This window comes from Nycticebus coucang, chromosome 12, assembly GCF_027406575.1.
Source record: "Nycticebus coucang isolate mNycCou1 chromosome 12, mNycCou1.pri, whole genome shotgun sequence".
Taxonomy (NCBI): domain Eukaryota; kingdom Metazoa; phylum Chordata; class Mammalia; order Primates; family Lorisidae; genus Nycticebus; species Nycticebus coucang.
In genome coordinates, this window is record NC_069791.1 from 51,413,627 (window position 1) to 51,432,232 (window position 18,606).

Genomic DNA, 18,606 nt, shown 5'->3' on the forward strand with positions numbered 1-18,606 from the left:
GGAAGGGAATTGGTGGGATTACACCAGTGGTGCATCTTACAAGGGTATATGTGAAACTTGGTAAATGGGCTGTGAAGCTAGTGAATGATGCCCCATGATTATATCAATGTACACAGCTATGATTTAATAAAAAAAGACAAACAAAAAAACAAATTAGCAAAAAACTTTAACGTGCAAATAAAATGACAGAAGAGGCTTCATGCCCATAGCTCAGTGAGCAGGGCACTAGCCACATACATTGAAGGTGGCGGGTTCGAGCCTGGCCTGGGCCTGTTAAACAACAATGACAACTACAACCAAAAAGTAGCTGGGCATTGTGGCGGGTGCCTGTAGTCACAGCTACTCAGGAGGCTGAGGCAAGCGAGTCACTTAAGCCCAAGAGTTTGAAGCTGCTGTGAGCTGTGACATCATGGCACTCTACCCAGGGCCACGTAGAGACTCTGTCTCAAAAAAAAAAAAAAAAAAAGACAGAAGATAGATAACTGTGGTGTGGAGTGTGGCTGAATATGATCAACATATAAGACAAAGCCACAATATGGCTCATTTCTGTAATTGCAGCACTTTGGGAGGTGCAAGTGAGAGAATTGCTTGAACTCGGGAGTTCAAGACTAGCCCGAGTGAAAATGAGAAACCCCCTGGCTTGGTGCCTGTGGCTCAAGCCGCTAAGGTGCCAACCACATACACCTGAGCCAATAGGTTCAAATCCAGCCTGGGCCTGCTGAAACAACAATGACGGCTGTAACCAAAAAATAGCTGGGCGTTGTGACGGGCACCTGTAGTCCCAGCTACTTGAGAGGCAGAGGGAAGAGAAGTGCTTGAGCCCAGGAATTGGAGGTTGCTGTGAGCAGTGATGCTATAGCACTTTACCCAGGGGACAGCTTGAGGCTCTGTCTCAAAACAAACAAAAAAACAAAATGAGAACCCCTCTCTACTAAAAAATAGAAAACTTAGGAGTTTAGAAGTTGAAGAGCATTCGGGCGGCGCCTGTGGCTCAGTCGGTAAGGCGCCGGCCCCATATACCCAGGGTGGCGGGTTCAAACCCAGCCTAGCCGGGCGTTGTGGCGAGCGCCTGTAGTCTCAGCTACTCGGGAGGCTGAGGCAAGAGAATCGCCTAAGCCCAGGAATTGGAGGTTGCTGTGAGCTGTGTGAGGCCACGGCACTCTATCGAGGGCCATAAAGTGAGACTCTGTCTCTACAAAAAAAAAAAAAAAAAAAAGGAAAGGTTAATTTTGGGCTGCGCCTGTGGCTCAAAGGGATAAGGCACCGGCCCTGTATGCCGGAGGTGGCGGGTTCAAACCCAGCCCCGGCCAAAAACTGTAAAAACAAACAAACAAACAAACAAACAAAAAGAAGTTGAAGAGCATTCTTCTTTGTTTTCTTTCTTTCTTTTTTTTTTTTTTTGAAACGGAGTCTCACTACGTTGCCCTTGGTAGATGCTGTGGCATCACAGCTCCCCACAACCTCAATTCTCTTGCCTCAGCCTTCCAAGTAGCTGGGACTACAGGTGCCTGTCACAACATCCAGATTTTTTTTTTTTATAGTTGTCAATGTTGTTTAACAGGTCCTGGGCCAGGTTTGACCCCGCCAGCCCCAGTGTATGTAGCTGGCACCCTAAACACTGATCTGTGGGCACAGAGCCACCAGCCCCTTTTAATGTTCTAGAACAACCAAACTAACCAAGGGAAGGTAAGCTAAGCAAATGTCTGGGCCAATGTGACTCCTCATTGTGGCAGGCACACTATATCTCCGTGTTTTCCAAACTTATTTTCTTTCAAACTTTTTAATTGACATATAATAAAGATACATACTTGGGGGATACAGGTGATATTTTGATACATTCATATAATGTGTAAAGATCAAATCAGGGTAATTGTGATACAGATCACCTTAAACATTAATCTTATTTTTATGATTTGAACATTTAGATTCTTTCCTATTATTTTGAAATGTACAGTAGATTATTGCTAACTATATTCACCCTTCGGATGTATTGAACGCTAGATCTTATTTCTTCCATGTAACTATATATTTGTAGCCATAGTTAACCTCTTCTTCACTCCCTTATCCCTTCTACTCTTCCCAGCCTTTGGTAACCTCCAATCCACTTGATCTTTATGAGATCTGCTTTTTAAGCTCCCACATATAAATGAGAACAGGCCATATTTGTCTTTTTGTGCTTGGCTTATTTCATGTAACATAATGACCTCCAGTTCTATCCATATTGCTATAAATGACAGTGTCTTATGCTTTTTGTGGCTGAATAATATTCCATTGTGTATATATACTACATTTTCTTTATCTATCCATCAGTTGGCATTTAGTCCCAAATCCATTTTCATTTATCCCTAGGCATGGCAGCTGCACTATGTTTCTCAGCCTCCCTTATACGCTGGTGGAGGCATGTGACTTATTTTTGGCTCATGCAATGGGAGCAGAAATTATGTTTGCCAGTTCTTGACTCTTAATACATGCTCTCTCTTTTTTTTTTTCTTGAGACAGAGTCTCACTATGTCGTGCTCAGTAGAGTGCTGTGGTGTCACAGCTCACAGCGACCTCAAACTCCTGGGCTTAAGCGATTCTCTTGCCTCAGCCTTCCAAGTAGCTGGGACTACAGGTGCCCACCACAACATCCAGCTATTTCGTGGTTGTAGTTGGCCTAGGCTGGATTTGAACTCGCCAGCTCTGGCGTATGTGGGTGGCGCCCTAGCCACTGAGCTACAGGCACCCAACCAATACACTCTTTCTTTCTTTTTTTTTTTTGTAGAGACAGAGTTTCACTTTATTGCCCTCGGTAGAGTGCTGTGGCGTCACACGGCTCACAGCAACCTCCAACTCCTGGGCTTAGGCGATTCTCCTGCCTCAGCCTCCCGAGTAGCTGGGACTACAGGTGCCCGCCACAACGCCCGGCTATTTTTTTTGGTTGCAGTTTGGCCGGGGCTGGGTTTGAACCCGCCACCCTCGGCATATGAGGCCGGCGCCCTACTCACTGAGCCACAGGCGCCACCCAACCAATACACTCTTTCATACTATTTTAATGGTCTCCCTGCCCCCATGCTAGCTGAATTTAGAGAATGCAGTAGAGGACTCCAAAGCCTGACATTCCCATCCAACTTGCCTTAAACTGCAATGGGAACAGGAAAGAAATCTTTTTTTGGGTGTTAAGCTACTGAAATTTTGGAGTTACTCTTATTGCAACAATAAATCATCCTGTGGCCAGGCATGGTGGCTCACTCTTATAATCCCAACACTCTGGGAGGCCGAAGTAGGTGGATTGAGCTCAGGAGTTGTTCAAGACCAGCCTGAGCAAAAGTGAGACCTCATCTCTACTAAAAACAGAAAAAATTGCCAGGTGTTGTGGTGGGCCCCTGTAGTCCCGGCTTCTAGGGAGGCTGAGACAGGAGGTTCATTTGAGCCCAAGAGTTTGAAGTTGCTATGAGCTATGACACCACAGCACTCTACCCAGGGTGACAGGGTAAAACTCTGTCTCAAAAAAAAAAAAAATCCTGTAAATTCTGATGAATAAATCCTTTATTAAATCTTTTTTTTTTTTTTTTTTGAAACAGAGCCTCAAGCTGTCACCCTCGGTACAGGGCTATGGCATCACAGCTCACAGCAACCTCCAGATCCTGGGCTCAAGTGATTCTCCTGCCTCCACCTCCCAAGTAGCTGGGATTACAGGCACCTACCACACGCTCGGCTATTTTTTGCTTGCAGCCGGCATTGTTATTTGGCGGGCCCAGGTTGCATTCGAACCCACCAGCTCAGGTGTATGTGGCTGGCGCCTTAGCCACTTGAGCCACAGGTGCCAGGCCCCTTTATTAAGTCTTATGATGTTCTGGCCAGGCGTGGTGGCTCATGCCTGTAGTCCCAGCGCTGTGGGAGGCCGAGGCGGGTGGATTGCCTGAGCTCAGAGGTTCAAGACCCATATGAGCAGCAGTCAGCCAGAGTAAGACTCCGTCTCTACCAACAACATCAAAACCAGCCAGCACCGCAGGAGAAAGAAGAAAATCAACAAAAAAGGAGTACTTCAAACAAAGAAGAATGAACAAGCACACTGAAATTAAAAATAAAAAAAATTAAAAAAAATCTTATGATTTCTAAGATAGAAACAAGTAAAAATAGAAGCTACTTTGTCCTTTGTTTCTCTCTAGCTGTGTTCTTATTTTATTTAATTAATTAATTAAATATTTTTTGAGATAGAGTCTTACTCTGTCACCCTGGGTAGGGTACCGTGGCATCATAGCCCATAGCAACCTCAAACTCTTGGGTTTGAGCATCCTCTTGCCTCAGTCCCCCAAGTAGCTGGGACTATAGATGCTTGCCATAATGTCCCAGCTACCCTGTTTCCCCAAAAATAAGACAGTGTCTTATTTTAAGGTGTGCTCCCAAAGATGCGCTAGGTCTTATTTTCAGGGGACGTCTTATCTTTCCTATAAGTAGGTCTTATTTTCGGAGGATGTCTTATTTTCGGGGAAACAGGGTAGTTTTTCTTTTTCTTTTTAGTAGATACTGGGTCTCTCTCTCTTATTCAGGCTGTTCCAAAACTATTAAGCTCAAGTGATCCACCAACCTCGACCTCCCAGAGTGCTAGGATTACAGGTGTGAGCCACTGAGCCCAGCTGGAAATTTCCTCTTTGGTCTCTCTTATACTACTTGTTCTGTAGGAAGCCAGCTGTTTCATCACGAGGACATTTGGGCAGTCCTGTGGAGAAGCCTACATGTAAGAAACTGAGACCTTCTGCCAGCCACTAGCACCAATTTGCCAGCCGTGCAAGTGAGCCACCTGGGAAGCACATTCTGTAGCTTCAGTCAAGCCGTCAAATGACTAAAAACCCAGCTGACACCTTCTTTCTTCCTTTTTTAGATAAAGGGTCTCACTCTGTCACCTAGGCTGGAGTATGGTGGTACAATCGTAGCTCACTGCAGTCTTAAACCCCTGAGTTTAATAAACTTAAGCAATCTTCCCACAGAAACTGTGAGATAATAAATATTTATTGTTGTAAGTTTGGGGGTTATTTGTGAACATTTCAACATTCTGAATGCCCTTGACTCTTTTCTTTTTTTTTTTTTTTTTTTTTGGCCGGGGCTGGGTTTGAACCCGCCACCTTCGGCATATGGGACCAGTGCTCTACCCCTTTGAGCCACAGGCGCCGCCCGCCCTTGACTCTTTAGTAGGTCACTATCGTTTGTTCTTGAAACAGTACACATAAGGAACCATTCTTTGTTTTTTTGCAGTTTTTGGTCGAGGCTGGGTTTGAACCTGCCACCTCCAACATATAGGGCCAGCACCCTACCCCTTTGAGCCACAGGCGCCGCCCAATATGGAATCATTCTATTCATCTCCAAGTCACAGAAGGTTGAATCAACCCTGTGACTAAAAGGAGATGGGGTGGAATCGTTTGATAATGGCAGTTCTGGAGAGTAAGTCTGAAATGTGAAGGCTGATTTTGATGTCTTCTTGAAATCTTTAAACAGGGTGGAAGACTCTGGAAGAAAGAAGGATGATATTTAATTCTTAGGACAAATACTTCAATTAATGCTATTATTACCATAAACATTTACAATGTCAATTGGAAGAACATTGATCTACTTTCAAAAGACTCCAGGTGGCAAGAAGGAGAAAAAAAAAAAAGAGGGAGACTCCAAATGAGACCCCTACAGTTTTTCACTAAGATGTGCCAATAAGGAACAGGACAATATTTGAAACACTACAGGGCCAGTATGTGTTTAATGACAATAATCATGATGATAAAATGGAATTAATACAGGGTCTGTATATATCTCAGACTAGTTTACCCAAATTCCCATCTCCCACTTATTTCTCACAAAAAGATTATGATAGTCTCTTGGGCAGCACCTGTGGCTCAAAGGAGTAGGGCACTGGCCCCATATGCTGGAGGTGGTGGGTTCAAACCCAGCCCCAGCCAAAAACTGCAAAAAAACAAAAAAAAGATTATGATAGTCTCAAGTTTTCTTACAAGGGGATAACTGGTTAAATAACTCAATCTCAAGTGTCAAAATTCTCAGCAAAGGATTTTGGCTGAGCTTCATAGTTTATGCCTATAATCTCAGCAATCCAGGAGGTTGAGGGAGGAGGATCACTGGAGCCCAGGAGTTCAAGGTTACAGTGAGGTATAATTATGGCGCTGTATTCTAGTGTGGACAATAGTGTTTCAAAGAAAACCAAAAAACAAAAAACAAAAACTTTGATGAAAAACAAACAAAAATAAATAAATAAAAAACAAAAACATTGACAAAGTATGCTTCTTTTTGCATTAGAATCTCTGCCTGTAGCTTGGCACCTGTAGCTCAAGTGGCTAAAGTGCCAGCCACATACGCCAGAGCTGGCGGGTTTAAATCCAGCCCAGGCCTGCCAAACAACAATGACAACTAAAACCAAAAAAAAAAAAAAAAAAAATAGCTGGGCGTTGTTGCGGGTGCCTATAGTTCCAGCTACTTGAGAGGCTGAAGCAAGAGAATCGCTTAAGTCCAGGAGTTGGAGGTTGCTGTGAGCTGTGATGCCCCGGCACTCTACCCAGGGTGACAGCTTGAGACTCTGTCTCGACAACAACAAAAAAGAATCTATGCCTGTGAAAGTAACTTACCAGAATTATGCAGTGGAGTTCCAGTGCATACAGCGTCATCCACAGAGGTGAGTATCTTGGACAGTGAGCTTCTTTCCCAGGCGGGTAGTTGACGAAATTCCTCCAGCAGTGACAATACTCTAAGGAAACACAAATCTGGTTCATTCAGCAAGTACAATGATAAGTCACTTAAAGAGGACTTAGCATGAAAGTATACCATACGTAAAGCTTCTGGCCTATTTGCTGCTGCAGATGGGCTAGTCTCCCTAAAAAGAATAAAGCAGTTCATTGAAGATGGTTGAGAGGCCACAGTGGCAAGATTGAAGACAGGGATTGGATTTTTGACACTTTTCTCACCAGGAATTTCAGACCTAGTCCTTTCTCACATTATTCTGGACTTGTATGTCGGAGTCTTCCTGTCTGAGATAACTAATCTTCTGGCCTACAAACAGCTACTGCCTTCACAGTCTCTCAAAAACAATTAAGAATCTTTGTTGGCTCGGCACCTGTGGCTCAAGCGGCTAGGGTGCCAGCCACATACACCTGAGCTGGCGGGTTCGAATCCAGCCCAGGCCCACCAAACAACAATGACGGCTGCAACCAAAAAACAGCCGGGCATTGTGGTGGGTGCCTGTGATCCCAGCTACTTGAGAGGGTGAGGCAGGAGAATCGCTTGAGCTCAGGAGTTGGAGGTTGCTGTGAGCTGTGATGTCACAGCACTCTACCCAGGGCAACAGCTTGAGGCTCTGTCTCAAAAACAAAAAAAAAAAACCAAAATAAACAAAGAATCTTTTTTTGTTTTTTTTTTACCTGAGCCTCTCATCATCTGGACAGTCACACCACTGTTGATGAGGTCCCTGAGTCCTTGCCGGTTTTGGTGGTCCATGTGCCAATAAAGCCGTGCTACATAAATAACTAGAGTCACACTAGGATGTTGGCTCACAAATTCTCTAATAGCCTTGGAGCATTCCCAACAGGGGCTCCAGGACAAGAACCAGGTGATGGAGCAGCTGATGGGAGCATCCCAACGTCTTTCTGAAGTAAATTTCTCTATAAAATTCACTTCGACGTGATTGGTGGTGTTTTGCGCTGTGCTTCTCCAGATCTTGTGGCTTGTGCCCCACTTGATTTCATACAGCAGACAGGTTTCTTTACGAAGTTCTCCAGGGTCAAAGAAAACTTCAAATTCCCAGGGCTCAATTCTTCTCCTGAAATATAAAAACCATGCCCATGTTGTCAGGCAATATTTAGGGAGAACTTAAATGTCCTTTTATACTCTCCTCTTATCTCAGGAAGAGTTGAAAGATGACATTTCAGAAATATGTTTTTCTATTCTCTGACTCAAGGTTATGTAGAGAGGTCCGTTTGAGTTATCAGATTTTCTCCTACAAACACAGTGAGGAGGTCGTTTTCCCAGTCATGTCACTTGGTTACCACTCTCTACTATCATGGAGTTTTACTCTTGAATTTAGATATAAGTATGTTCTGGTTTCTTTTTTAAAGCTTTCCTAATTAAATTCTAATTTATTTTTTGTTTTGAGACAAGCTCTTGCTATTTTGTCCTGGCTAGCCTTGAATTTCTAGGCTGAAAGGATCCTCCTGCCTCAGCCTTCTAAGTAGCTGAGACTATAGGCAGTTATCACGGCACCCAGTTATATTCTAACCTTTCTATTTTATACCTGTGGGCGCCATTTCCTAATCCTTATTTTACTATTCCTCAATGAACTATAGCCAACTTTTGTTTTTTCTTTTCTTTCCTTTTTTTTTTTAAACAGGCTTTCATGGGTGGTGCCTGTGGCTCAAAGGAGTAGGCCGCTGGCTGCATATGCTGGAGGTGGTGGGTTCAAATCCAGCCCCGGCCAAAAACTGCAAAAACAAAACAAAACAAACAAAAAAAACAGGCTTTCATTCTGTCATCCTGGCCAGAGGATAGTAGTATCATCGTAGCGCCCTGCAGCCTCAAAGTCCTAGGTTCAAGTGATTCTCCTATCTCAGCCTCTCAAGTAATTGGGAATACAGGTGCACACCACAACATCCAGCTAAATTTTCTATTTTTATTTAATTAATTAGCTAATTAATTAATTCTGAGACAGAGTCTCACTTTGTCACCCTCCGTAGAGTGCTTTGGTGTCATAACTCATAGCAACCTCAAACTCTTGGGCACAATCAATCCTCTTGCCTCAGCCTTCCAAGTAGCTGGTACTATAGGCATCTACCACAATGCCCAGCTATTTTTTAAAAACAGGGTCTTGCTCTGGCTCAGGCTGGTCTTGAACCTGTGAGCTCAGGCAATCCACCCGCCTTGGCCTTTAAAGTGCTAGGATTGGGTGGCGCCTGTGGCTCAGTGAGTAGGGCGCTGGCCCCATATACTGAGGGTGGCGGTTCAAACCCGGCCCTGGCCAAATGGCAACTAAAAATAGCCAGGCGTTGTGGGTGCCTGTGGTCCCAGCTACAGGGGAGGCTGAGGCAAGAGAATCGCCTAAGCCCAGGAGTTGGAGGTTGCTGTGAGCTGTGACGCCATAGCACTGTACCAAGGGTGACAAAATTGAGACTCTGTCTAAAAAAAAAAAAAGGTGTCTGTTTCCTGTGGGACATGGTGGTGGCCATTGGATCCGAAAAGTGAGCGATATTCTCGTTTTCCCTGTTTTTCTCCTTGTTTTTCTTGGTCGGTAGAGTGCAGTTATGGGTCACAAGAAGCAGCAGCAGCTGAAACCGTGGTGCTGGTATTGTAATAGAGATTTTGATGATGAGAAGATCCTTATACAGCACCAAACAGCAACGCATTTTAAATGCCATATATGTCATAAGAAATTGTATGCAGGACCTGGCTTAGCTATTCATTGCATGCAGGTACATAAAGAGACAATAGATGCTGTACCAGATGCAATACTTGGGAGAACAGACATAGAGGTGGAAATATATGGTATGGAAGGTATTCCAGAAAAAGACATGGATGAAAGGAGACGACTTCTTGAACAGAAGACACAAGAAAGTCAAAAAAAGAAGCAACAAGATGATCCTGATGAGTATGATGATGATGAAGACTCAACTTCATTTCAACCACAGCCTGTTCAACCTCAACAAGGTTATATTCCCTCAGTGGCGCAGCCAGGACTGCCACCAGTCCCAGGAGCACCAGGAATGCCTCCAGGCATACATCCATTGATGCCAGGTGTTCCTCCTCTGATGCCAGGAATGCCACCAGTTACGCCAGGCATGCCACCTGGATTGCATCATCAGAGAAAATACACCCAGTCATTCTGCGGTGAAAACATATTGATGCCACCTGGACCAGGAATACCACCTCTGATACCTGGGATGCCACCACGTACGCATCCTGGAATCCTTCCAATGACCCAAGCACAGGCTGTTTCAGCGCCAGGTATTCCTAATAGGCCACCTGCACCAACAGCAACAGTACCTGCGCCACAGCCTCCTGTTACTAAGCCTCCTTCCCCTAGTGCTGGACAGATAGGGACACCTGTACCAAGCTCAAGTTCAGCTTCATCCGATTCAGAAAGTCTGTCTGCATCTTCTAAAGCTCTGTTTCCTAGCACAGCACAAGCTCAGGCAGCTGTCCAAGGACCTGTTGGTATAGATTTTAAGCCTTTAAATAGTACCCCTGCAACAACTACAGAACCCCCAAAGCCTATGTTCCCTGCTACAGTCTACAACTTCAACTACTAGTACAACAAATAGTACTGCAGCTAAACCAGCAGCTTCAATAACAAGTAAGCCTGCTACACTAACGACAACTAGTGCAACCAGTAAGTTGATCCATCCAGATGAGAATATATCACTGGAAGAAAGTTACCTAAATATCAACGTAATCTTCCTCGACCAGGACAGGCCCCCATCAGTAATCCACCAGTTGGACCAATTGAAGGTATGAAGCCACCACAACCAGGCATCCCACAGCAACAAGGAATGAGACCACCAATGCCACCTCATGGTCAGTATGGTGGTCATCATCCAGGCATGCCAGGTTACCTTCCTGGTGCTATGCTGCCATAGGGCAGGGACCACCAATGGTACTCCCTTACCAAGGTGGGCCTCCTCAACCTCTGATGGGAATGAGACCTCCTGTAATGTCGTAAGGTGGCCACTACTGATCTTACTTCATCCAGTCTAATAGGTTTGGAGATTAAACCTTTTCTCAACTTGTGCTGTTTATATAGCCAAGCTTCCGTCAATAAGGCTTCATCGTGACTTTAACAAAAATTATCTTCCCACATACCAGGAACTATTGGACATTTATTTTACATGGGAAAAATTATTTGGAATAATAAAGCAGGAACTTTTCCTGAAGTTGCAATTTATACTGTATGGCTTCTTTTTCATGTTTCATCTAGGTTTTTAGAAGTGAAGAATAGTAAATTTGGTTTGTTAAATTGTGAAGGCGCTGGAATTACATGAGCATACCACCAAGTTCTGTAAGCTTACACTGCTATTTGTAAAGTTATGCCTTCACAGCATTTCAGATGCTGTTGAACTTCATGTCCCCAACCTAGCTTGGTGAGGGCTGTAACTGTTTCCAAGTACCTGTACATTGGAAGTCTGAATGTGTAACAATATTTAATGTATTTAGAGTTCTTCATGTTGCAGGGTTTAAGAAATCTGACCTAGGGTGGCGCCTGTGGCTCAAAGGGGTAGGGCGCCAGCCCCATACGCCAGAGGTGGTGGGTTCAAACCCAGCCCTGGCCAAAAACTGCAAAAAAAAAAAAAAAAAAAAGAAATCTGACCTAGCAAGGTCATGTGAATTTCTGTACTGTTAAACTTCAATGTAATAAAATGAGAGAAAAATTTATGCCTTTTTATTCATAACCCAGCTGTGGACCACTGCTTAAAAGGTTTGTACAGATGCATGTCAGAGTAGATGTCCACATAATAAAATTCATAGTTACCAATAAAAAAAAAAAAAGACAAAGTGCTAGAATTATAGGTGGGAGCCACAACGCTTGTCCTAATTTTTCTATTTTTTGTAGAGATGTGGACTTTGCTTTTTCTCAGGCTAGTCTCAAACTCCTGACCTCAAGCAATCCTTTGTCCTCACCTCCCAAAATGCTAGGATTGTAAGTATAAACCACCATGCCTGGCTCTATCCAGATTTTCTTAAGTGTTGAAACTTCAAATTGCCAATAGGATCCTATTGTCAAATATAAGAAAAAAGTAATCTGGCCTCAAGGTTTTTCTACATTGGCTCGGTGCCTATAGCTCAGTAGCTAGGGCACCAGCCACATATACCAGAGCTGACCAGTTTGAATCCAGCCCGGGCCTGCCAAACAACAATGACAACTACAACAACAAAGTATCTGGGTGTTGTGGCAGGCACCTATAATCCCAGATACTCGGGAGGCTGAGGCAAGAGAACTTCTTAAGCCCAAAGAGTTTGAAGTTACTGTGAGCTGTGCCGCCATGGCACTCTACCGAGGGCGACATAGACTCTGTCTCAAAACAAACAAACAAACAAACAAACAAACAAAAAACCCCACTCTCCATGTTTGAAAGCTGTTACTCAAGGGAAACTGACAACTGTGCTGGGGACTCTTCTTGGCAATGTGGTTAAATCATAAGCTTATTACATTCTAATAGTTCCTACTCATCCCTGAAGCATCATATTAATTTATCATGTAGCTCAATCCTTCCACCTATCATGAAATAACATATGCCTTGACCTGATCTCCTTGTTATTATGATGTATCTGGAAGGTGGGCAGATAGTATGAAATGAAGAAGTCAAAGTCACAAATGAGTTCCCCAGACATTGCGCTAATGGCTATAAAAACAGATTTACAGAGAGAAGAAAAATAGTAAAACTATAACAGATTGAAGCAAGCTAAAAGGTAATTTATTTAAACATAAACGACAGAATGTAAGAACAAAGATATAGAAAATAATAATTATAGGGAATGAAGTTGGAAAAGCCAAAAAGAAAAAAGAACAGGATCGTGGCAAAAGAAACTATAAAGAAAGCTGTATTCCTACTGCTCTTAAAGACCCATTTAGTTTTGATGAGTTAAGTGTGCACAGAATATTATTCTTACCTCAGAGTGGGATCACCAGTTGAAATACCTGTTGACCAAGAAATTATTATGTCAAATAACACTCAAATACCTTCATCAGAGTAATTATCATGCTATATCATAATTGCCTATTTGCACGACTGTAATAACACTAAATTGTAAAGTATATGAGATTACGTATATCTTGTTCCAGACAGTATCACACTGAAACAGATATTTATTGAATAAATGATTGAAGAAATTTCATTACTATCCAGTTCAAACATATTTTCCCCTTCCTTATTTTTCTACCTTATATAACCTCTCTCTTTTTTGCTTATGTGTTAGACCTTATGATAGAACCCAACAGCGATAGTATATTTATTTACTTCACAACTCATTTAACCATTAAAATATTTTTGTCACCTAATTCAAAAATAACAGCCCCAAACCTGTAAGTAATCATAAGACCTAGGAAATAAGGGCAGGCGCCGTGGCAGACACCTCTAATCCTCGCACTCTGGGAGGCCGAAGCACGTGGGTTGCCTGAGATCTGGAAATCAAGAGACCAGTCTGAGCTAGAATGAGACCCCATCTCTAAAAATAGCCAGGCACTGTGGAGGTGCCTATAGTTGCAGCTACTAGAGAGGCTAAGGCAAGAGGATCACTTGAGCCCAAGAGTTTGAGGTTGCTGTGAGCTATGATGTCATAGCACTCTGCCCAGCGTGACAGAGTAAGACTCTGTCTCAAAAAAAAAAAAAAAAAAAAAGACCTAGGAAATAGTAATTCAAGATGGAGCATGGTGGCTAATGCTTGTAATGTCAGCACTTTGGGAGGCCTGGGTGGGAGGATTGCTTGAGGCAAGGAGTTTAAGACCAGCCTGGGCAATATAGTGAGACCCCCATCTCTACCCTGAAAAGGCATCAAAAATTAGCTAGGTGTGGCAGTGGGCCTGTAGTCACAGCTACTCAGGAGGCTGAGGCAGGAAGATCTCATGAGCCCAGGAGTCTAAGGTTACAGTGAGCTATGATTGTGACATTGCATTCCAGTGTGGGCAATAGAGCAGTCTCTGTCTCTCTTAAAAACAAAACAAAACAAAACAAAAGAAACAGTAATTCTACCAACCTAAGTTCAACGCCAAAGTTTCAGGCTCGGCGCCCATAGCACAGTGATTACAGCACCAGCCACATACACTGAGGTTGGCGGGTTCAAATCGACCTGGCGTTGGGTCGACCCGCCAACAATGACAACTGCGACAAAAAAAATAGCTGGGCGTTGGGTGGGTACCTGTAGTCCCAGCTACTTGGGAGGTTGTGGCAAAAGAAATCCCTTGAGCCCAAGAGTTGGAGGTTGCCACTCTACCGAGGGCAACACTGTAAGACTCTGTCTCAAAAAAAAAAAAAAAAAGCCAAAGGTTTAGAGTTTTTTTCACTATACCAAATGGTCTCCTCATAAAAGGGTAAATTTTATCCTGGGCGTGGTGTCTCATAATTGTAATCCTAGTAGTCAAGGAGGCTGAGGCCGGTGGATTGCTTGAGCTCACAAGGTCAAGACCAGCATGAGCAAGAGCGAGACCCTGTCTCTAAAAAAAATCAGCCAGGCATTCTGGAGGTGCCTGTAGTCCCAGCTACTTGGGAGGCTGAGGCAAGAGAATCGCTTGAGCCCAAGAGTTGGAGGTTGCTGTGAGCTTTAAAAACAAAAGAAATTCATAACCTAAAATGCTTGTGGCCTTCTCCTCATAGCTCTTGACAAGAATTTGACAGGAAAATGCCAATTAAAACTACAGTAAGTTATTTCTACACCTACCAGAATGCCTAAATATGTTTGTGTATATAATATGTATGTGTATTAACATCATCAAATGCTGATGAAGATGTGGAGAAAGTGAATCTTTTGTACTTTGTGGTAGGAATGTAAATTGGTACAGCCACTTGAGAAACAGTTTGGCAGTTTAGTTAAAAAAAAAAAAGCTAATTAGAAACGCAACTACCATACCATCCAGCACAATTGCACTCCTAGACATTTGTCTCGGAGAAATGAAAACTAAGTTCACACAAAAGTTTGAAACATGAATGCTCCTAGATTTTTTTTTCTTAATCATATCTAAGAACTGGAATCAGCCCAGATGTGCTTCAATAGGTGAATGGGTAAGCCGTCTGTGGTATGTCCATGCCATGGAGTTCTACTCAGCAATAAAAGGCATAAACTAGTGATGCATGTGTCAACTTGGGTGGCTCTCTAGGAAAGTATGCTGAACAAAGGAAAGCCAATCTCAAAAGGTCACATAGCGTATGATTTCATGTATACAAAACTTTAAAATGACAACCTTTTAGAAATGAGGACATATTAGGGGCTGTCGAGGGTTAGGGACAGGAGTTGGGCAGGATGGAAGAGGGTTTGATATTAACAGGGCAACAGGGCCTGGCGCAGTGGCTCCTCGAATCCTAGCACTCTAGGAGGCGAGACAGGTGGGTTGCTTGAGCTCAGAGGTTTGCGACCAGCCTGAGCAAAAGCAAGACCCCGTCTCTACCAAAAATAGAAAAACTAAGGATCTGGCAGGTTCAAACCCAGGCCTGGCCAAAAACTGCAAAAACTGCAAAAAAAAAAAAAAAGAAAAACAGAAAAACTAAGGATTGTTTCAGCCCAAGAGTTGGAGGTTGCTGTGAGCTATGATGCCATGGCATTCTACCCAGGGTGACAGCTTGAAGCTGTCTCAAAAAAAAAAAACAGGGCAACAAAAGGTATCTGTGCTGTGGGAACTGTCTTTGGTGTATGACTTTGGTGGTGAGTACATGAACTTACACAGGGAACAGTATCTTATAGAACTAAACATACTTACACACACACAAATGAGTGTAAGTAAAACTGGGAGAATCTGAATAAAACTTGTAGGTTGTATCAGTGTTAAAATTTTGCTTCTGGGGCAGCGTCTGTGGCTCAGTGAGTAAGGCGCCAGCCCCATATACCGAGGGTGGCGGGTTTGAGCCTGGCCCCGGCCAAACTGCAACAAAAAATAGCTGGGTGTTGTGGTGGGCACCTGTAGTCCCAGCTACTCGGGAGGCTGAGGCGAGAGAATCACCTAAGCCCAAAAGCTGGAGGTTGCTGTGAGCTGTGACATCACAGCACTCTACCAAGGGCAACAGAGTGAGACTCTCTCTAAAAAAAAAAATGTTGCTTCTGATACGATTCTATAGTTTTGTAAAATGTAGCCATTAGAGGGAAATGAGCAAAGTGTATAAGGAATTTCTCCCTTTTTTTTTTTTTTTTTTTGAGACAGGGTTCACCTCTGTGGCCCATGCTAAAGTAAAGTGGTATCATAGTAGCTCACTGCAATCTCAAATTCTTAGGCTCAAGCAATCCTCCTGCTTCAGCCTCTTGAGTAGCTAGGACTACAGGTGCACAGCACCCTGCCTAGTCCCTATTTTTTGTAGAGACAGGGTCTTACTCTTGCTCAGGCTGGTCTCAAACTCCTGACCTCAAGCAATCTTCCACCTCAGCTTCCAAAATTGCTAGGATTACAGGTGCCAGCCTGTTTTATATTGTTTTTTAAAACTGTGTATGGCTTTGGCTAGACTCGACCACAATGATTTTTTAGAAACAAGGTCTCACTCTGGCTCAGGGTGGTCTCAAAGCTGTGAGCTCAGGCAATCCACCTGCCTCAGCCTCCCAGAGTGCTAGGATTACAGTTGTGAGCCACCTCGCCTGGCCCTCAAGCACTGATTTAGTGTCATTTGGTCAAAATCATTTGGAGATGTAAATATTTCATCATCATAATAAATCTTATTTATTAATAATATTAATTAATAACAGAAAAATTGGAAAATACCCAAGGACACAATCATGAGCAGGATACCCACACACATGATTTCTGATTCTCCTTTCAAGGATACAGAATTTGCCAGACCCCCAGATCTATTTTACCTTTGTCAGAAGTCATGGCGCTCTTTCTCTGAAGTCCTTTCCCTAAAACTGTATGATGTTCTGATTGCTCCTGCCAGCAACGCGCCTGAACTTTGTTTCCTCACGTGTGCCCACTGGCACCTGCTTGGACTGAGAATGACTCATTCCTAAGTCTTGGGCAGTTTTACTAGATATGTGGGCTGTGCAGCCAGTGGCAGACTAAGAGGGAAGTTAGGCTGGAGTTTGTGTCCTACAGATAAGAAAGCCTACACTCATCCTGCAGAGTAGAACACTGGGGATGCCAAATTCCAAAGTTCTCTGCTGACATGTGAATTTAGTAATCTTTCTCTTTCCTTTAAAGCACGGTTAAGGCAAAATGGACCAATCACTGGTTAATGGAAAGAAGAGAGGAAGAACAAAGTTAAGAGGAAGCCTATTACTATAAGCTGAAAGTTTTTACGTTACATGGTGGGAGCACCGTGGTCTTGGCCTTCAGCTATTACTCATTTATCTCTCACTCCGTCTTATTTTCCTCTTTGCTCCAAATCCCAGTTGGAAAGGGGAGGGGCACTGTTAGACATAAAATCAGAAGAACCTTGTCCTCTGAGTCAGGTAATTAGTATGCAAGTCTTTGGAGCTCTCTCTTCCTCCTTGAAGCTAAGGTTAAGTGGACAAGTCCACTTCTCCTTTTTTATCCTTCTTGAATTAGTGGATGTTTTACTTCCTTATTGCCATTGCCCTCTCTTGCCTGAACCCTGGGTCAAATTCAAGCCACAAATTTCTCTGAATCTCAGCACCTACTCCCAGAATTGAGGTCAATTCCTCAAGATCTAAGTCTCCCTTTAGGGTCTCAAATCTGAAGCTCCTGAATTTTTACCTCAACGTCCCATGAAATTTAAACCTGAACCCTAAACATAAGGCTTCTTTAGCTGTGAAAGTCAGCCTCCAGCCTTCATGAGATAAAGCAGTTCTTTGGACAATGGACAATGAGTGTTCTGAAGAAGGGGCAGAAATCCCACATCATAAATAAAGGTCCTTCAGAGACAAAGTTTTTTCAAGTTAGCCAAGTATAGAATAATGGTGGAATAAAGGTGAAATAATGGCTTCCACAATGTTCATATCCTAATCCGTGGAATCGATCAATATGTTAATCGATTAATATGAGGCAAAAAGGCCTTTGCAGATATGTTTAAGGATTTTTTTCTTTTTTTGAGTTTCACTCTGTTGCCCTGGGTAGAATGCTGTGGCATCAGCCTAGCTCACAGCAACCTCAGACTCCTGGGCTGACTCAATTCTCCTGCCTTAGCCTCCCAAGTAGCAGGGACTATGGTGGCAGCAACACGCCTGGCTAATTTTTCTATTTTTGGTAGAGCCAGCCATGGTTGTGAATTTTATCATATGATTTTTACATATATTGAGATGGTAAAGCAATTTTCTTTTTTACTCTGTGAGTGTTAAATTGTCACACAATTTTCTTACGATTCTTTTAATTTTATCCATATCTGTACTTTGATTGCCTTTCTCTTAATCTTGATTGTTTTTTCCTCCTTTCTCTTTATTACCTGAACTATATGCAAGACCTCTACACTACACAGAAATAAACCCACACATCTATGGTCAGTTGGTTTTATTTTGGTAAAAAACATACAATATGAAATTTACCATATTAACCATTTAGAGTGAACAGTTCAGGAGTGTTAATATATTCACATTGTTTTGCAATGGATCTCTAGAACTTTTTCATCTTTCAAAACTGAAGCTCTAAACCCATTAAATACCATCTCCCATTTCCCTTTTGCCACCCCCCACCCCAGGCCCTGAAACCAGCATTCTACTTTCAGTTTCTTTTTTCCCCAGACTTCCAAAATTTCATTCATTCATTCATTCATTTATTATTTCATATTGATATGAGGGTACAAATGACTAGGTTTACAGTATTTGCATTTGTTAGGGATGATCTTGTAGTTGTGTCTCACACCTAGGAAGGCACATACCCTTACATTGTGCCCCATAGGTGAGAGCACACCAGTCCTCCTCCTCCTCTCCTGTCCTCCCTCCCTTTGCCCTTGCCCTCCCCCTCCTACTCCCTCCTCCAGTATTAAACGGAGTTTTTCTCGTGTA

At 43.1% G+C, this 18,606-nt stretch overlaps 1 protein-coding gene and 1 pseudogene across 1 annotated transcript; one reads left to right on the forward strand and one right to left on the reverse strand.

Annotated features, from left to right (window-relative positions):
* Positions 1-1,770: 1,770 nt before the first annotated feature.
* Positions 1,771-16,606, reverse strand: APOBEC1 (apolipoprotein B mRNA editing enzyme catalytic subunit 1). Its single transcript, XM_053558067.1, has 5 exons — positions 16,507-16,606; positions 12,628-12,655; positions 7,395-7,792; positions 6,606-6,724; positions 1,771-5,486 (listed from the first exon to the last, which is right to left on the reverse strand). The coding sequence occupies exons 1-5, from the start codon at positions 16,520-16,522 to the stop codon at positions 5,337-5,339; spliced, it is 711 nt and encodes a 236-aa protein (XP_053414042.1). The 5' UTR covers positions 16,523-16,606; the 3' UTR covers positions 1,771-5,336.
* On the forward strand, positions 9,267-10,696 carry LOC128561628 (BUB3-interacting and GLEBS motif-containing protein ZNF207-like; annotated as a pseudogene).
* Positions 16,607-18,606: the final 2,000 nt, after the last annotated feature.

Bases quoted from the DNA above. Each gene is read 5' to 3' on its own strand.
- APOBEC1 (XM_053558067.1), bottom strand. The intron at 7,793-12,627 runs GTAAGAATAATA...TTTATATTTCAG, and splicing joins ACTGGTGATCCCACTCTGAG to GAGAAGAATTGAGCCCTGGG. The intron at 6,725-7,394 runs GTAAAAAAAAAA...GTGTTTCCTTAG, and splicing joins CCAGATGATGAGAGGCTCAG to AGTATTGTCACTGCTGGAGG.